Source organism: Artemia sp. Qi Xiang Cuo, chromosome 2 (genome assembly GCF_049724085.1).
Source record: "Artemia sp. Qi Xiang Cuo chromosome 2, ASM4972408v1, whole genome shotgun sequence".
NCBI classification, from domain to species: Eukaryota; Metazoa; Arthropoda; class Branchiopoda; order Anostraca; family Artemiidae; genus Artemia; species Artemia sp. Qi Xiang Cuo.
The window spans coordinates 76694311-76711747 of record NC_142795.1 but is presented as its reverse complement, the minus strand read 5'-3'; the positions used below and the strand labels follow the sequence as shown (position 1 = coordinate 76711747).

General features: G+C 35.9%; 1 protein-coding gene across 1 annotated transcript in view; it reads right to left on the bottom strand.

Moving 5' to 3' along the window:
- Positions 1 to 17006, bottom strand: part of LOC148955636 (soma ferritin-like) — a 41516-nt gene extending 24510 nt beyond the window's left edge. Inside the window, exons 1-2 of the mRNA XM_089108286.1 lie at positions 16683 to 17006; positions 8703 to 8924 (exon numbers count right to left, since the gene is read on the bottom strand). Coding sequence (XP_088964412.1) covers positions 8703 to 8924; positions 16683 to 16901 — 441 coding nt within the window. The 5' untranslated portion in view covers positions 16902 to 17006. The remainder of the gene's footprint in view (positions 1 to 8702; positions 8925 to 16682) is intronic.
- Between the last annotated feature and the right edge of the window lie 431 nt (positions 17007 to 17437).

The window sequence follows — 17437 nt, the reverse complement described above, 5'->3', positions numbered from 1 at the left end:
TGGGACTGGTACCCCCCTTTCTACTGTACAGTTATTTTAGTTTTTTAGATTAATTTTCTTATGTTACTAAGTTTTAGACAATAGAAAACTAAAGGTCATAGGGCAATAAGGTTTCGATGTTTTATTATTTTTTAGTTGTGCACTAATATTAGTGAAAACAGGGCCACCAAAGAGAAGGTTGTGCACAGCCAGCCCCGTTTCCCACCCCTTCCTTTGAACTAATTCAGTTTATAACTGAAGGCCCAATGAGAGTTAAAGAATGTTTTGGTATTAACACACACACCTATTAGGCATCTGCTCTTCTCCCTAACAAGGAAAGAAACAGAGAGTGGAAGGCAGTGGCGGATCCAGGGGAGGGGCGAGGGGGTGCCCCCCCTAACGTAGTCTAAAGTAATTTAATTTAATTAATTAACGCAAGATTGCGTTAATTAAACTTACTATTTTTTCAATCCATTCATTGCTATTGTTCATATATAAGGTTTTTATCAAAGAGGTAATCGTATAGACTTTGAAAAAAGCCTCATTCGATTTCAATTGAAAGTTCTAGATCCGTTTTTTAAAGTCAAGAATAATCGGACAGTAAGCGACCCCCCCCCCAGGCCATAAAAACTTGAAACTTTTTGCAGTCAAAAACGAACAAAAATCAATTAAAAAAACTTTCCGAAAATTAAGTTTTTCAAAGAAAGGTAAAGGCCATTTTAAATTTAAGCTCAGCAGATACAAATACCTGTTTAAATTCAAACACGAAATAACCGGGAATCTTTAATAAAGAATAAATAAAGTCCAAATCAAATAGAAACTAAAAAGATAGTCATAGCAAAAACACACAACAAGCAATAATGACAATGAATAAACAAATATTAAAGTAAGTAATGATTGGATTGAATATGAAAATCAAGCTTAAAACGAAAAAAAAATAGTTTGCTATTAAAGTATAAATGAAACTTCAAACGAACAGAAATTAAATAAACAATCAATGCGAACAAACATACAATCTATATTGATGTAAATGAATAAATAAATCTTAAAACAATTGAAACTTAAATTGAATATGCAAATCAAGTTTGAATCGAATAAAAATAACTACAAACAAGAGTTTGGGTATTGCCTCATTGCAGAAGCCTAAAACCTACTGCGTCATTGGCGCGTTACTGAAAACGAATTATATTACAAATGTTTTCTTTTGTACTTAATATTGAAGATAAATATTAAAATTACAGTAAAATTTTGAACTGATGATCTTTCAGCAATTAGTATAATTACGAATAAAATATTCATTTGAAATTATAAGTCCTTTCCAAGAATAGTCAAGAAAAATATAGTTTCACTACAAACAACATTTGGAGATTTTCCCCTTCTTTAACTGTAAAAACCTAAAGCTTTCTGCGTCATTGGCACATCCCTGAAAACGACATACTCGTATATTACAAATTTATTCTTTTCCAGTTCTTACAGCATTGAAAATGAAAATAAAAATTACAGTGAAAAACAATCTTGAACTGATGGATCTTTCAACAATTAATATCATTATATATCTAATTTTGAATTTGATTTTGTTTATACTTTCCAAGACTGTTCAAGACCCATATAGTTTTCAGTAAGGCGCCAATGACGCAGTAGGTTTTAGGCTTCTGCAGTGAGGCGACACCCAAACCCTTGTTTGTAGTTATTTTTATTCGATTCAAACTTAATTTGCATATTCAATTTAAGTTTCACTCGTTTTGAGATTTATTTATTCACTTACATTAATATATATTGTATGTTTGTTCGCATTGATAGATTATTTAATTTCTGTTCCTTTTAAGTTTCATTTATACTTTAATAGCAAACTATTTTTTTTCTTATTATGCTTGATTTTCATATTCAATCTAAGCATTACTCGCTTTAAGATCTATTTATTCATTTATATTATTACTTGTTGTGTTTTTTGCTATGATTGTTTATTTATTTTCTGTTCGTTTTGGGTTTCATTTATTCTTTAATAGTACTTTCTGGTCGTTTTGAGTTTGAATTTTAACAGATATTTGTATCTCCTGACCTTAAGTTTAATATGGCCTTTACTTCTTTGAAAAACTTTTTTTTCGGAAAGTTTTTTTTTTAATTAATTAGCACAAAAGAAGATTTGACCCTGATAAAAATCATAGCATAAAATTTAACATATCTAGAAACTCAAAGAGCCAATACGGCTCCATTTTTTTTGTTAGTCTGTCATGAGCTAATTTCAGCTTCCTTTATTTTTTGTGGAGTAAAAAAAACGCTGAAGTATGGGCGCTATCAATTTTTTTTTGTATCAACAAATTTACTTACAATTATGTCAGCGGGTTCATCTTGATTGGAGGGGTCCATAGCTTGACTAGCATAGATCTTGGGATCCGAATGAGGAACATCATTGGCTCTCCGGTGGAGAGCAGATTCATATTGGCTAGCAGTTTTATTTTCGTGCTCTTAGGGCTAAGATGAGCCTGCATTCTCAACATAGAGGTTGGATTTTGATGAGCCTACATACATAATAACGGAAGGTCTTGAGATATTCTCAGAAGTGACCATAAATTCACATTGTATGGCGGATTTTGCTGCAACGCCATCGCGCATCTTGGTCCTTTTTTGTGAGATTCTTGTTGAGAATTTTCCTTACAAATAAATTTTATTTTATTTTTTCATGAATAAAACGGAAACGTTGCGTAAGTAAAGACGCAGTGGAAACAGTGTATATTTTTCCACAAAGTTGCTTTATAGGGAAGAATTCTTTGGAAGGGGCTTATTCGATTAGAAACTGAAAGTTCTGGCGCCCTTTTTTAAGAAATTATTGGAAGGCGTCAGCTCTCCTCCCACGCAACTTTTCCCCTATAGATATTCGGTAAAAACTTGTGTCTTATAGTACAATTTATGCTCTGGTTGTTAAGAGTGCGGGGGTTGTCAGCCGTACTCCTCATAGTTTCTGTTCGTTTTGAGTTTGACTCAGTTATTTAAATCCTTTAATTGCGGTCTTATTAAGAGAAGTTTTTTGCGAAAATAAATTTTTGGCAATTTCGAACATTTCTGAGAGGACCTAGAAAATGGAGTTGAATGGAAACAGAAATTGAACCAATAGAATCATCACATCTGAAAACCGTTTATAAACCATAAGAATTCCTTGAGCAACAAGGAAAATAAATTTTTTGCATTTTCCTCTGAAAAAAAAAATTCTTCAATTGTGATAAACAAAAAATCGCGAAGAAAGGAAGAAAACGAGGACAATTAACAGCCAGTGAAAAAATTGAAAAACTATGCAAATATTTCGGTCAAGACCTCCGCTTGACCGTCCTCAGTGCAGAATAAAACTGATAAAAATATAAAAACCAAATCTTAAAATTAAAACACCAAACTAAAATTGGACGACCCTTTCCTAGTAACGGTGTAAGGGTAACTGAATAAAAAACACAAGTCTAAATGGCATTTCAGAATTTCGTTTTGCGTAAAGCACTTTTAAAGGCTGATCGCTTTCCAGTTTGATTGTTATCGGAGACTCTATTCGATTGCACAATATAACTTCTGATAAACGAGCCTTAGCCATACAAAAGTCGTGGCGGAAAGTATTCTGAGCTATTCTAGATATCTGCTGAAAATCTGTCGGTGAAAGGTTTTGCAGCAGATATCTAGAATAACTCAGAATACTTTCCGCCACGACTTTTGTATGGCTAAGGCTCGTTTATCAGAAAAGTTTGAAAAATTAGAGTACGAAAAATTTCAGAATTCCAGATGTTTTCTTCCGAGATTTTGTCTTGGTCCGGGCATTGAGAACCTATCTTCAAAAGTTCTTACTCCGGAAGAAACCCATGTTTTGTCCAAGGGACCTAAATTTTGCCTACCTCAAACACAAGTGAATTTCGCAGAGATAGTCTCCAATGTGGAGGCGGGTATTTTTGGTTCATGTGGTGCTGTGGAAAATCCAGATTTACTTGGAGGAGAGGTGGTTAGGAATATTCTTGATTTCATTCCATATTCCCCAAGGTCAAAAAATTAGGAAACACAAACTCTCAAAAATTTAAAAAAAGACCCACACGTCATTTTCACCGGGGCTGATAAAGGAAATAAAATTGTTATCCTTGATAAAACTTCATATAATACAAAATTTACAGATATTTTATCCAACACCTATACTTACAAGCCCATAGATTCAGACCCCACCGATAAGTTCACACGTTTAGTACGAAAGGAGCTAGGGATTTTGCAAACTGAAAGACTTATTACTCCACAAATGTATAAATTATTTTACCCTAAAGGTTGTTCAGCTCCTAAATTTTACGGGCTCCCAAAAATCCACAAAGATGGAGTCCCTCTACGCCCAATTGTGGCTTCTTATAGCTCTCCGACTGCCAGATTGGGGATATGGTTGTCAACACTTTTTTGCCCCCTTATGCAAACGAAAACTTCATACATAAGAAATTCAGTTCACCTTATTGAAAAATTAAAAGACATTGAAATAAAAAAAGATACAATTTTGGCCAGTTTCGATGCCATTTCTATGTATATGTCTTGCGATATTACAAAATGTGAACTAGCTCTTCAAAGGAAATTAGAAGATAATATTGATCAAATAGACTACAAAACACTGGGTATAGAAACTATTATGCGTCTCGTCCGTCTGTGCAATAGTTCCTCCTCATATTTCCGATATAATAATCAATTTTTCACCCAAATTAGGGGTTTATCCATGGGTACAAGTCTTTCACCATTTTTGGCAGCTTTTTGTATGGAATTCATAGAAACCTCTGCTCTGGAAAATTTTCCGATGAAACACCGTTTCTGGGGTAGGTTTGTGGATGATGCTAATTCTGTGTGGGAGCATGGAGGGGAGTCACTTAACTCCTTCTTAACTCATCTAAACACTTTGGACTCTAACCTTTAGTTCCCTTTAGAACTAGAACATAACCCCAAACTTCCTTTTCTAGATATCTAAATTTTAATTAGTCTCCTGGCCTTGAATTTTCTATTTATAGAAAGCCTATGCATAACAATAGATATTTGCATTTTTCCTCCAACCACTCTCCCTGCATAAAAAGAGGAGTTGTTATTTCTTTGGTTGACCGAGTAATAAGAATATGCTCAGAGCCTCACATAGACTCAGAGTTGAATTATATTAATGACATTTTATTTTGCAATGGCTACCCTATAAAATTACTTGAGACCATTATAGACAGAAGACGAAAAAAGGCAGAGGGGAGTGCATCACGTCCACAAGCCCCAACAGATACCGTCAAATTGGTGGATGATAAGAAAATTTTCACTGTTCTACCCTACATTCTAAAATTGAGCGACAAATTGAAAAGAATCCTTAAAAAACATAAACTTAGCGTCGCCTTTAAAAATTCAAATATTACACAGAACTTTTTTAACAACGGCAAAGATAAAACCAGCCCCATTCTGGGTAGTGGTGTTTATAGAATTCCTTGTTCTTGTGGCTGTTTTTATGTTGGTAGAACCCAATAGCAATTGGGGGAGAGGTTATCTGAGCACAAGTCCTCAATCGACAAGGCAATGAGGTTACGCCAAAGGCCTGAGGTTTTTGATTCCGCCTTGGCGCAACATGTGTACGAGAATCCACACAATTTCATTTTGTTTGACGAGGCCTCTATCGTTGCCCCCGTTAAAGGTCTCACGCAAGTTTTCAGGGAGGCAGTTGAAATAAAAAAGCACATTCACCAAAGGGTAGCTCTCAATAGAGACACTGGAGAAATTTTTCTAAGTCCCATTTATGACAAAATTATTAATTCTGATCATTTTTACATACATCCACAAAGTTATATTGTGCAATCGAATAGTCTCCGATAACAATCAAACTGGAAAGCGATCAGCCTTTAAAAGTGCTTTACGCAAAATGAAATTCTGAAATGCCATTTAGACTTGTGTTTTTTATTCAGTTACCCTTTCACCGTTACTAGGAAAGGGTCGTCCAATTTTAGTTTGGTGTTTTTATTTTAAGGTTTGGTTTTTATATTTTTATCAGTTTTATTCTGCACTGAGGACGGTCAAGCAGAGGTCTTGACCGAAATATTTGCATAATTTTTCAATTTTTTCACTGGCTGTTAATTGTCCTCGTTTTCTTCCTTTCTTCGCGATTTTTTGTTTATCATGATTAGCCAGTGTGGTCTCAGAAATTATCTTCCATTGTGGCCCTAGAAAATGGTGTTGAATGGAAACATAAACTGAACCATTTGAATTATCATGTCTGAAAACCCTAACCTTTCAACTTTACGCATACTCCAATATTATGTAACCCTTTTCAAAAGGTATTGGCTAGATGTCTACATCCCCTCCGATTTCACTCTCTTCGCAAACTAAAATAATTATTTTCAAGACATCCATCCAAAAAAAAAAAAAATATATATGGTACTGATTTTTGAGCATTCGGCACGAGAATGATACATAACTCCTTTTGCTTACACCTTGTGGGGAGATCTTACACTATAATGAAGTGGTTTCAACACGATAGCATATTTAAGCGTCATATTAACAAAGAATATTTGCACACCACTGGTGGCCAAATTTAAAACGTTGAAAATTATAACACGACCTAATATTCACGCTTAACACGGATGAGACACATACATGATGCTATTAGATAGCTAGAATCATATAATAAAAAGGGGTGAACTGTAAACAGGTATTTGATCGTATCAAAGTTTTAAGGTAAAACTTTGTAGGAAACGCACTGGATTATTGTATTTTCTGAATATAAAATTTGGATTCTTTTAATATTTAAAAGGATAAAAAAGTTAAGAGATAAAATTCTTAAGAAACTTACAAAAATATTTCATTTAGTCATCTTGAGAGATCCTGTCAAAACTGTATCTGAAATTGTGAACGTACCAACTATTTATATACAAAAAAGAAATCTATAGGTCACTATCTGCATGCTCTAGCGCCCAAAATATAAGTCTTAAATTCTAGGTTGATATATGCAAGCCCTAGTGACCAAAATACAGTCTTATAACCTGTAACAATGACATGATTTAGTCCCTTGGGAGTTTTATCTCTGTATAGTATACCATTTGGTCGGAAGATAAGATGTAAGTTTCAAATTGCATACAGCCTTACTACAAACGTGGCATCAAATGGGAAGTTAGAAGTCCTAAAATTTAACTATACAGATGATTTAAGTGTCTGGATAAAAATCTTAGTGACATGAGTGAACTATGTAGGCTTTGAGAGTACAGGGCGCAAAAGTAGGTGAGGATTTATTTGGAGAATATCAAATCGGCTTAGCAGTCAGCCGACACGAGTCTCTCGGATGACAGGCAAAAAAGGAAATACCGTAGTACGTTCTTTGTTGTGAGGGTCGGAGAAAATATATTGACCACTCCTAAAGAATTATAAGTCCACTTACCCTCTCCTCCTCTAAACAGAATTCAAGCACACTCCCAGTATGTATTTGTTGAATTGATAAAGTTTCTTGAACAGCAGTGTATATTTTTCTCGGATCAAAAACCCAATTGGGCTCTGTGAAAGTACTCAGGACAAATATTGGCTTCACCTGTCCGTTTTATAGCCTCATGTGATTGGCTAAGTGTTAGAGACACTTGTTAATTACTTTTTTACAACATCTAAAACTACTCCAAAATACTGAAAATGGGGAATGGGCCGATTAATCCAAACAAATCTGTAAATAGTGCTGATTTCTTCTAGTAGAAGGTACTCCCTAAACCGAACAGATTTGACCGTGCTGACTGTGACATGGTATTACTTTAACATTTTTCTTAACTTAGTAATATCTAAGTTAGCCATTGGTAATGTCATTCTCTTATAGCGTAAAACTTAACGCAGTAATATTGCACAGTATTGGGAATGCTACTGCAAAATGCTTTCGAAATTGTCAATATTTTAGGTTTAGTTTAATATAAGAATAAAAATTATCTGACAAGTTTGGTAAGTCGATAAGTGAATACATTTATTTAGTAACATCGGTAATTTAAACACAGGTAATATTTTTAAGTTTACTGGATAAAACTGACTACCCCCTCAAAGATTTTGATAAACAATTAACGTGGCAATCTATATCTTTTTGGTTTAAAATGTTGCACCAAATTCTTGTGCACAGGAAACCGCATCTAGATTCTCATTTATTGAGTATTTGGAAATAAAGTATGATAATAACAAGCTGGTTTTGACGGTACAAGCTCAGCTTTGGATGAGCAATAACAACTATGTTCATAGCTTTAATATCCAGCGCCTTTAGTTGGATGGAATTGAATTTTAAGCTGTTGCATTTGTACTTATTTCTTGTTGTTGAAAGTCACCCTCCCCCCTTTTTTCAAAAGATTTTATTGCAATTATCTTTAATTAATTATTGAATTAATGCACTTACTGTACTCTATTGACAGCAGTTTAGAAGGCATAATTAATTTCTTGTAAATAAAACAAAAAAAGTAAAAAAAAACTTAGAACTATGAAAATAAATTCATTAGCCTATATTAATTGATGAATACACTAAGGACATTTTATTTTGGAAAGTACATATTGAAATTTATTAACTTCTTAGCACAAGAAGGAAACAAAAGCTGCAGTATGTGTTTTGGGATACAATTTAATAACTGTAATGGTTTAATAAATAAAAACAAAACAACAAAATCATTTGCGAAGTGGAAAACTGAGTTGGTCCATAAATGAAAGGTTTTTTTTTTCAAGTAAGCAGTGGAAGAACGTTAGTAGATAAAATTATTTACCTGATGCACTTGTTTCTCCAACTCTAATGCACGTTCCATGGCATGCAAGGGGGACCACTCATCCCGCTGGGGCTCATCGATTGGCTTAAGAACAACTCTCCCCCCTCTCTGGGACTGATATTCTATGAACTTATCGGCGTGGGTCTTTTCGCCTTCTGCTTCTTCCTTAAAGTATTTGGCGAAACCAGGAAGGACTACATCGTCTCGGTTGAAAAATAATGCCTATAAGGTTTTCTTTTCATTTTAATGGTGATTGAACAATTCAATTATTTTTATTAAGCTTATCACTATGACGACTACTTTCAATGAAAGATAAATGAAAACAAAGCACTTAAAGTTTGCTACCAACAATTTTCTTGGTCGTATTTTTAAGAAGGAAATATAACAAAAGGATGGAAATATTACATTCAATATTCTTTATAAATAGAATGTTCACTTCCATCGCAATTGCATCTCAGCTCCTTCACCCTAATGGGGCCAGATATAACCCTAGGCTAAAAAAAAGTTTGCTGGGTTTTCGTTCTTTTCTCAAAGTGTCTTTATTCGGCATTATGAACCAGCTGTTAATAAAAGAATAAGCAAAAAAGGAATAGCAAAGGTACGAAATCCACAAACTCTTGTATATAGCCCAGGATTATATATTGTCCTTTTGAGGGGAAGGGCGGGCCTGGGTTAGCAATAGCTACAGCAGCGAGTATTATGTTCGGCGACAGAACTGAACCAGGGTTGTCACTGCCATGGGTTTGTCCATATTTGCATGGATTTTTCAACCTCTTCCTTAGGAATGAAGAATGATAAGGGTTACCATGGGTTTAATTTGTTTTTAATTGGATTTCTCGGGAAATCAAGTACTTTTCTAAGGAATCATTAGTTGCAATTTTCTCATTAGAGACAAAATTGCTGTCACTAAAGCAGTAAATCTTTTGAGGTCCAGAATGGGTCCACATGACTCAAAGATGGCTTCGCCAGCATCAGAGGCAATGCTATAGCGTTGCCTATAATAAAGGCCATACGGTTCCAATGTTTTATTATTCATTATTATGATTTTTTCCCCAGAGGCACTTCATATGGAAGGGGTCGTCGTACAAACTTCAAAGGGGGCTCATTCGACTTGAAATCGAGACTTCACTTTTGACCCTTTTTAAGGGTCGAAAGTGATTAGAAGGCAACTAACACTGTTTCCACGCCCACCATTTCCCCAAACACATCCAATAAAAATTTTGAGATAGCCATTTTGTTCTACGTAGCTGATTTCCAGATAAAAATAATGTTTTTGAGGAGGACACTCCCCCCAGAGCCCTCAGGGCATGGGTTGTAAGTTATGCCCCGGGGGCATATAAGATTCTCATGGAATGCTTTGTCGTAGAAACTTCAAAAAGGACTCATTCGATTGAAAATTAAAAGGGCTATTGTCCTTTTAAATAGTCGAAAGTGATTCGAGGGCAACTAACCCCCTCTCACGCCCACATTCTCCCGAAACACATCCAATCCAAATTTTGAGATACCCATTTTGTTCAACGTAGTTCAAAATTCCGGAAATTAGGTCTTTGTAGATGACACCCCCCCCCCCCAGAGTCCTCCGGGTAAGGGTTGTAAGTTATGCCCTGGGGGCATATAAGGTTTTTATAGAAAGTGTTGTCGTAGAAACTTCAAAAAGGGCTCATTCGAATGGAAATTTAAATGGCTAGTGCCCTATTTAATAGTCGAAAGTGATTGGAAGACAACTAACACTCTTATACGCCTACCATTTCCCCAAACACATCCAATAAAAATTTTGAGATAGCCATTTTGTTGAACGTTTTTGAAAGTTCTGGAGATTATATCTTTGAGCAGGAAACTCCTCCCGCAGTCTTCAGGACAATGGTTATAAGTTATGCCCTGGGGACATATATGGTTCTTATGGAAGGAACGCTCGTATAAACTTCAGAGAGGGCTCATTTGATTGGAAATTGAAAGTTCTAGTTGTTTTTTAAGCGTCAAAAGATACTGGAGGGTAACCAGCCCCCCCTAACCCTTTCGCATTTTTTTTTGTTAAAAAGGGTTCAAAGATCATATAACAAAAACTCTGGTGTCGACACAACTCCCCAGGGCCCGGGGAAGGCATTGCAAGTTATGCCCTAGGAGCATATATGGTTCTCATGGAGGATGAAGTATAAACTTCAAAAAGGGCTCATTTGATTGGAATTGAAAGTTCTAGTTCACGTTTTTAAGAGTCAAAAGAGATTTGAGGGCACCTAGCCCTTTTTTCCTCAAACACATCCAATAAGAACTTTGAGATAACCATTTTTTTTTAAGTTCTAGGACCATATAACGAAAACTCTAGGGTCAAAACAGGCCCCAGGGCTCGAGGGCAGGCGTTGTAAGTAATGCCATGGGGGAATATATGGTTCTTATGGAAGGGATTCACGTAAAAACTAAAAACTTCAGAGAGGGCTCATTTGATTGGAAATGGAAAGTTCTAGTTCTGTTTTTGAGAGTCAAATGAGATTGGAGGGCAACTAGCCCCCCACGCCCTCGTTTCCCCAAATTTATCCAATAAAACTGTTTGGATAGCTATTAAGTTAGAAATTTTTCAAAATTCAGATAACAAAACTCAGGTGTCAACACAACCCCCCAGGGCCCAGGGGCAAGCGGTGTAAGATATGCTCTGGGTCATATATGGTTCTTATGAAAGGGATGCTCGCATAAACTTCAGAGAGAGCTCATTTGATGGGAAATTGAAAGTTCGAGTTCACTTTTTAATAGTCTAAATAGATTCAATGGCAACTAGATGGCAACCATGGCAACAATGGCAACAATGGCAACCACGCCTTTTTTTTTCCAAACCCATCTGATGAAAATTTTGAGATAGACATTTTGTTAAAAATAGTTCAAAGGTCGGATAAGAAAAACTCCGGTATAAATACCAACCCCCCCCCCCCCCCGGACCCAGGGGAAGGCTTTCTAAGTTATTCCCTAAAGGCATGTATTGGTTCATGGAAGGGATGCTTGAATAAAATTTATAGAGGGCCCATTTGATTGGAAACTGAAAGTTCTAATTTACTTTTTAAGAGTCAAGAGAGTTAAGGGCAATTATCCCCCCCCCCACTTCCTTTTTCCCCAAACCCATCCACTCCAAATTTTGAGATAGCCAGTTTTTCGAAACTGTTCAAATATTAGATAAAAAAAACTCCGGTGTCTACACAACCCCCCAAGTGCCCGGGGGGTAGGCGTTGTAAGTGTTGTTCAGGGGGCGTATATGGTTCTTATGAAAGGGATGCTCATATGAACTTCAGAGCGGGGTCATTTGGTTGGAAATTGAAAGTTCTAGTTCAATTTGTAAGAGTCAAAAGCAATTCGAGGGCAACTAAAGGCCTTCTTTTCCCAAGCCTATCCGATAAACTTTTTAAAATAGATTTTTCATTAAAAAAAAGTTCGAAGGTCAGATGAGAAAAAATCCTGTGTCGACGCAACCCCCCAGGGCCCGGAGGCAGGCATTATGAGTAAAACCCTGGGGGCATATATAGATCTTATGGAAGGGATGCTCTTATAAACTTCGGAGAGGGTTCATTTGATTGGAAATTGAAAGTTCTTGTTCACTTTTTAAGAGTCAAAAGAGATCAGAGGGCAACTAGCCTTCCCCCCTCCACGCTCTAAATGCATCAGATAAAAATTTTGAGATACACTTTTTGTTAAAAATAGTTCTAAGTTCAGATAACAAAACACCGGTGTCGACACAGCCCCCCAGGGCCCAGGGATAGGCGATGTAAGTTATGCCCTGGGGTTATATATGATTTTTATGGAAGGGATGCTCGTATAAACTTCATATAGGGCTTATTTGATTGGAAATTGAAAGTTGTAAATCACTTTTTAAGAGTCAAAAGTGATCGGAGGGCAGCTAGCCTCCCCCCCACACTCCATTTTTTCCCATAGGCACTTCATAGAGAAGGTGTCGTCGTATAAACTTCAAAGGGGGCTCATTCGACTGGAAATCGAGAGTTCTTGTGCCCTTTTTAAGAGCCGAAATCGATTGGAGGGAAACTAGCCTCCCCCCCCCCAAGTTTTCCCCAAATAAATCTGATAAAAAAATTTGAGATGGCCATTTGTTAAAAATAGTTCAATGGTCATATAACAAAAACTCCTTTACGTATGGCCATTTTGTTAAAAATAGTTCAAAGGTCAAATAGGAAAATCTCCAGATAAGAAAGTTCTAGTTCACTTTTAAAGAGTCAAAAGAGATCGGAGGGAAAATATGCCCCCCCCCGGCCCATGCTTTTCTTTTCTCAAACCCATCCAATAAGAACTTTGAGATATCCATTTTTTTTTAATAGTTCAAAGATCATGTAATGAAAACTACAGGGTCGACACAACCCCCCAGGGCCCGGAGGCAGGCGTTGTAAGTAATGTTCTGGGGGAATATATAGTTCTTATGGAAGGGACGGTCGTATAAACTTCGGAGAGGGCTCATATGATTGAAAATTGAAAGTTCCCTTTCACTTTTTCAGAGTCAAAAGAGATCGGAGGGCAACTAGCCTCCCCTCTCTCCGCCCTATTTTCCTCAAACCCATCCCATAAGAACTTTGAAAGAGCCATTTTTTCTCAAAATGGTTCAAAGATCATATAACGAAGACTCTGGGGCTTACACAATCCTTCAAGGCCTGGGGTAGGCGTTGTAAGCTATGCATGAGGGGCCTATATAACTGTTGTGGAAGGGATGCTCGTGTAAACTTCAGAAAGGGCTGATTTGATTGGAAATTGAAAGTTCTATTTCAGTTTTTAAGAGTCAAAAGAGATCAGAGGGCAACTATCCCCCACGCCCCTTTCCTCTAAATGTATCCGATAAAATTTTGAGATAGCCGTTCCGTTAAAAATAGTTCAAAGGTCAGATAAAAAAACTCCGGTGTCGACACAGGCACCAAGGACCCGGGTGCAGACGTTGCAAGTTATGCCCTGAGGGCATAGATGGTTCTTATGGAAGGGATGCTCGTATAAACTTCAGAGAGGGGTAATTTGAATGGAAATTAAAAGTTCTAGTTCAATTTTTAAGAGTCAAAAGAGATCAGAGGGTCCCTAGCCCCCCCCCAACCTACGCCCTGTTTCCCCAAACCCATCTGATACAAATTTTGAGATATCCGTTTTTTTTAAATAGTTCAAAGGTCAGATAACTGAAACTCCGGTGTCGACACAACCCCCCAGGACCCTGGGGCAGGCATTGTAAGCTATGTCCTGGGGTCGTATATGGTTCTTATGAAAGGGGATGCTCGTGTAAACTTTTAAGAGGGCTCATTTGAATGACAATTAAAATTTCTAGTTCATTTTCTCAGAGTAAAAAAAGATCGGAGGGCAACTAGCCCCTCCCACCCTCCACGCCTTTGGGTTTATTGGATGGATATACCCATCCGATAAAAATTTGAGGTTACCATTTTGTTAAAAATAATTCAAACGTCAGATATTAAAACTCCGGGGTCGACTCAACCCCCCAGGGCCCAGGGACAGTCGTTGTAAGTGATACTCCAGTGATATATATATATATGGTTCATATAGAAGGGATGCTCGTATAAACTTCAGAGAAGGCTCATTTGATTGAAAATAGAAAGCACTAGTTCACTTTTAAAGATTCAAAAGAGACTGAAGGGCAATTAGCCCCCCCCCCTCCCACGCCTCTTTCCCCAGACCCATCCGATACCAATTTTGAGATAGCCTTTTTGTTAAAAATAGTTCAAACATCAGATAATAAAAACTCCGAGGTTGACACAAACCTGTTTTTTCACTTTGATATTGTTATTTTGACACCAGTTTTGATACTTTGATGAATATTTGATTTTTTTTTTTTTTAAGCTTGATTTTGAAATAAGGAATTTTTAAAAACTTGAAACTTCTTGCAATCAAAAACAAACAAAAATTAATTTTAAAAAACTTTCCAAAAAATAAGTTTTTCATAGAAAAATAAAGGCCATTTTAAACTTAAGCTCAGCAAAAGCAAATACCTGTTAAAATTCAAACTCAAAACGACCGGAAATTACTATTAAAGAATAAATGAAACCCAAAAGGAACAGAAATCAAATAAACAACCATAGCAAAAAACATACAACAAGTAATAAGGTAAATGAATAAATAGATCTTAAATGAGTAATGCTTAGATTGAATATGAAAATCAAGCTTAAAACGAAAAAAAAATTTTTGCTATTGAAGCATAAATGAAACTTAAAACGAACAGAAATTAAATACACAATCAATGCAAATAATGTCTTTTGTATGTTTATGTTTTTTGCTATGATTGTTTATTTAATTTCTGTTCGTTTTGGGTTTCAGTTTTTAATTAATAACAAAAAAGCACGGGGAGTTCAAACATGTCTCCATTTGATTTCTTTCTACCGTGCAATCACGAATATCTGTAGAAAATAAAACAGCTCCCGAAATATTTTCTTTTGCCATGAATAAATACAGAAATCTTTGGAAAAAGAAGTAACCATCACATTGGACTGGATACCAGGACACGCGGACATTAGTGGAAATGAAATGGCTGACACTACAGAGAAAAAAACATCCATAGAAGACAGACAAACTTGTGTAAGTAATACTCCTAGGATGGTTGTCCAAATTGGAGAAGTGACAAAAAAAAAAGTGAAAATAAGGACATCCGAGGATAGCCATGCGTTCCCATCAAACATACTAGTGACACAGAAGAAAGGTGATTTAAAAAAGAAAATATATAGAGTGATAAGTAAATCTGATGTCGTAGTAATATAGTCATACCATCAGATTCAGCTTATCAGAAAACCTTATCTGATAAGCTTCAGCTTATCAGCTTATCATCTTAGTGAAGATGTTTCAAATTCCCACCTACAAAAATGTAACATTTTGTATTTTTTGTCAAAAGGAAGATCAGGAATGGGTGTTTATTCGTTCTTGTTTTTTCTCCTATTGTCGTCGTATCAAACCAATTAACCTGAAAGAGGTATCATCCGTACAGAAATCAAAAGTTATAGCACCCTTTTTAAATGGCCGAAAACTTTGAAAAGCAGCAAGCCCCCCCCCCTCCCATGACCGTTTCATACCAAAGATATCCTATCAAAATCTGCGATAAACATTTAATTCAACATAATTGGAAGGTTCAATAGTCATTCTTTTGGGGATGACATGACCCCCAAAAGCTCTTGAGAAAAGGCTGTAATTTATGCAATGTAAGTTTGTGTACATGCAGAACTTCTTATAAGGAAACTCACGGTTTTTTTTTGGGGGGGGGGATTCTTTGCAGGGGAATTTTCTAGGGGACGTTTTATACGGGAAGGAGGGGGATTTCTGGGCATGATTTGAAAAACGGTCAGAAATTATGTAAAATAAACAATTTTTTTCAATTGAAAGTGAAGAGCAGCAAAAAGTTCGACTTTTCGTCTAAATCCTTTAAGAACGACCCCTGAAACACAAAGGCTGTCGAATTTGAATGAAATAATTATCACAAAACTTGAAGACTTCAGCGTAAAAAGCAAGGGTTGAGGAAAGGGCAGCCTCCCTTGTACACGGAACAATTTTTCTTCGTTTAGGTTTTAACGTTGCCCCTTACTTTAAGCTGAGATTGTATTTTTATTTAATAATAATCAGAGGTAATATAGGATGTGATTCATTGTTTTAAACTTGATAGTATTCCAATATGCTTAAAAAACATATAGGGATCCTGCAAACATTTATTTTTTCAGATAGATTAACTCCCGTCTCCATAAAAAGTTTTAGGGTTAGCTCTGGTCCCCTATCCCTCCCTCCAACATGGAAACTTTCTCTCTCTCTCTCTCTCTCTATATATATATATATATATATATATATATATATATATATATATATATATATATATATATATATATATATATATATATATATATATATATATATATATATATATATATATATATATATATATATATATATATAGCTACATTTTTGAACTCATTGCTCCTTTGACTTGAAGGTGTGTTCAAATACAGTAAAAACTGGAAACGTACTCACCATCGACCTGTATACATAGTAAGCATGGAATTCCATATTTATTTGTTTATTGACCAGTCCTTCATTCTCAGGATGATAATTCTGTCTGCTTCTGCTATCTGGTATTTTTATACTGATTTTTCTTTGGTACTGTTCTATTCGAACACGCGCCAGAGATGAAATCAATGGGCAGCACAGCATAGGTACTCTAGTATAGCACAACATAGGGTAGCACAACATAGGGCAGCACAGCTTAGGTACTAAAGCACTTATGTTGTGATGGAAAAGCTTCAAAATACTGACCAGGTTTCACATCGTATTATCAACGTTGGAATATGCTCTCAAGAGTGAACGTGGGAAGTGAACGAGTGAAACTGGTTCAGTTAGGTTGAATATTGGCTTATACACTATAGGAGTCATGTTTTGGGGTATATTCCCAATAGACATGTAAATTAAGCAGCGTTAATACTAGTTTTTTTTTAGAAAGTCAAGACTTTTTCCATGACAAGTTCTTATTACTTGATAGGTTTTGAGAGTTGAGGAGGGAGCAGCCTCTTCAAGTCATCTACAACCTTTATTTCAATATTCCATCTATTCCTCAATAACAAATATCATATGTTAAAAGTGGGCAAAATACGTAGCTTACAGCCCTTTTCCCAGAGACTTTGAGGCATAGTTTTTATATTCACCCCCAAAGGCATAGTTATTAGACCTTTTAGCTATGTTGAACCAAATGATTATCTCAAAATTTTGATCTGTTGGCTTTGGTGAAAACA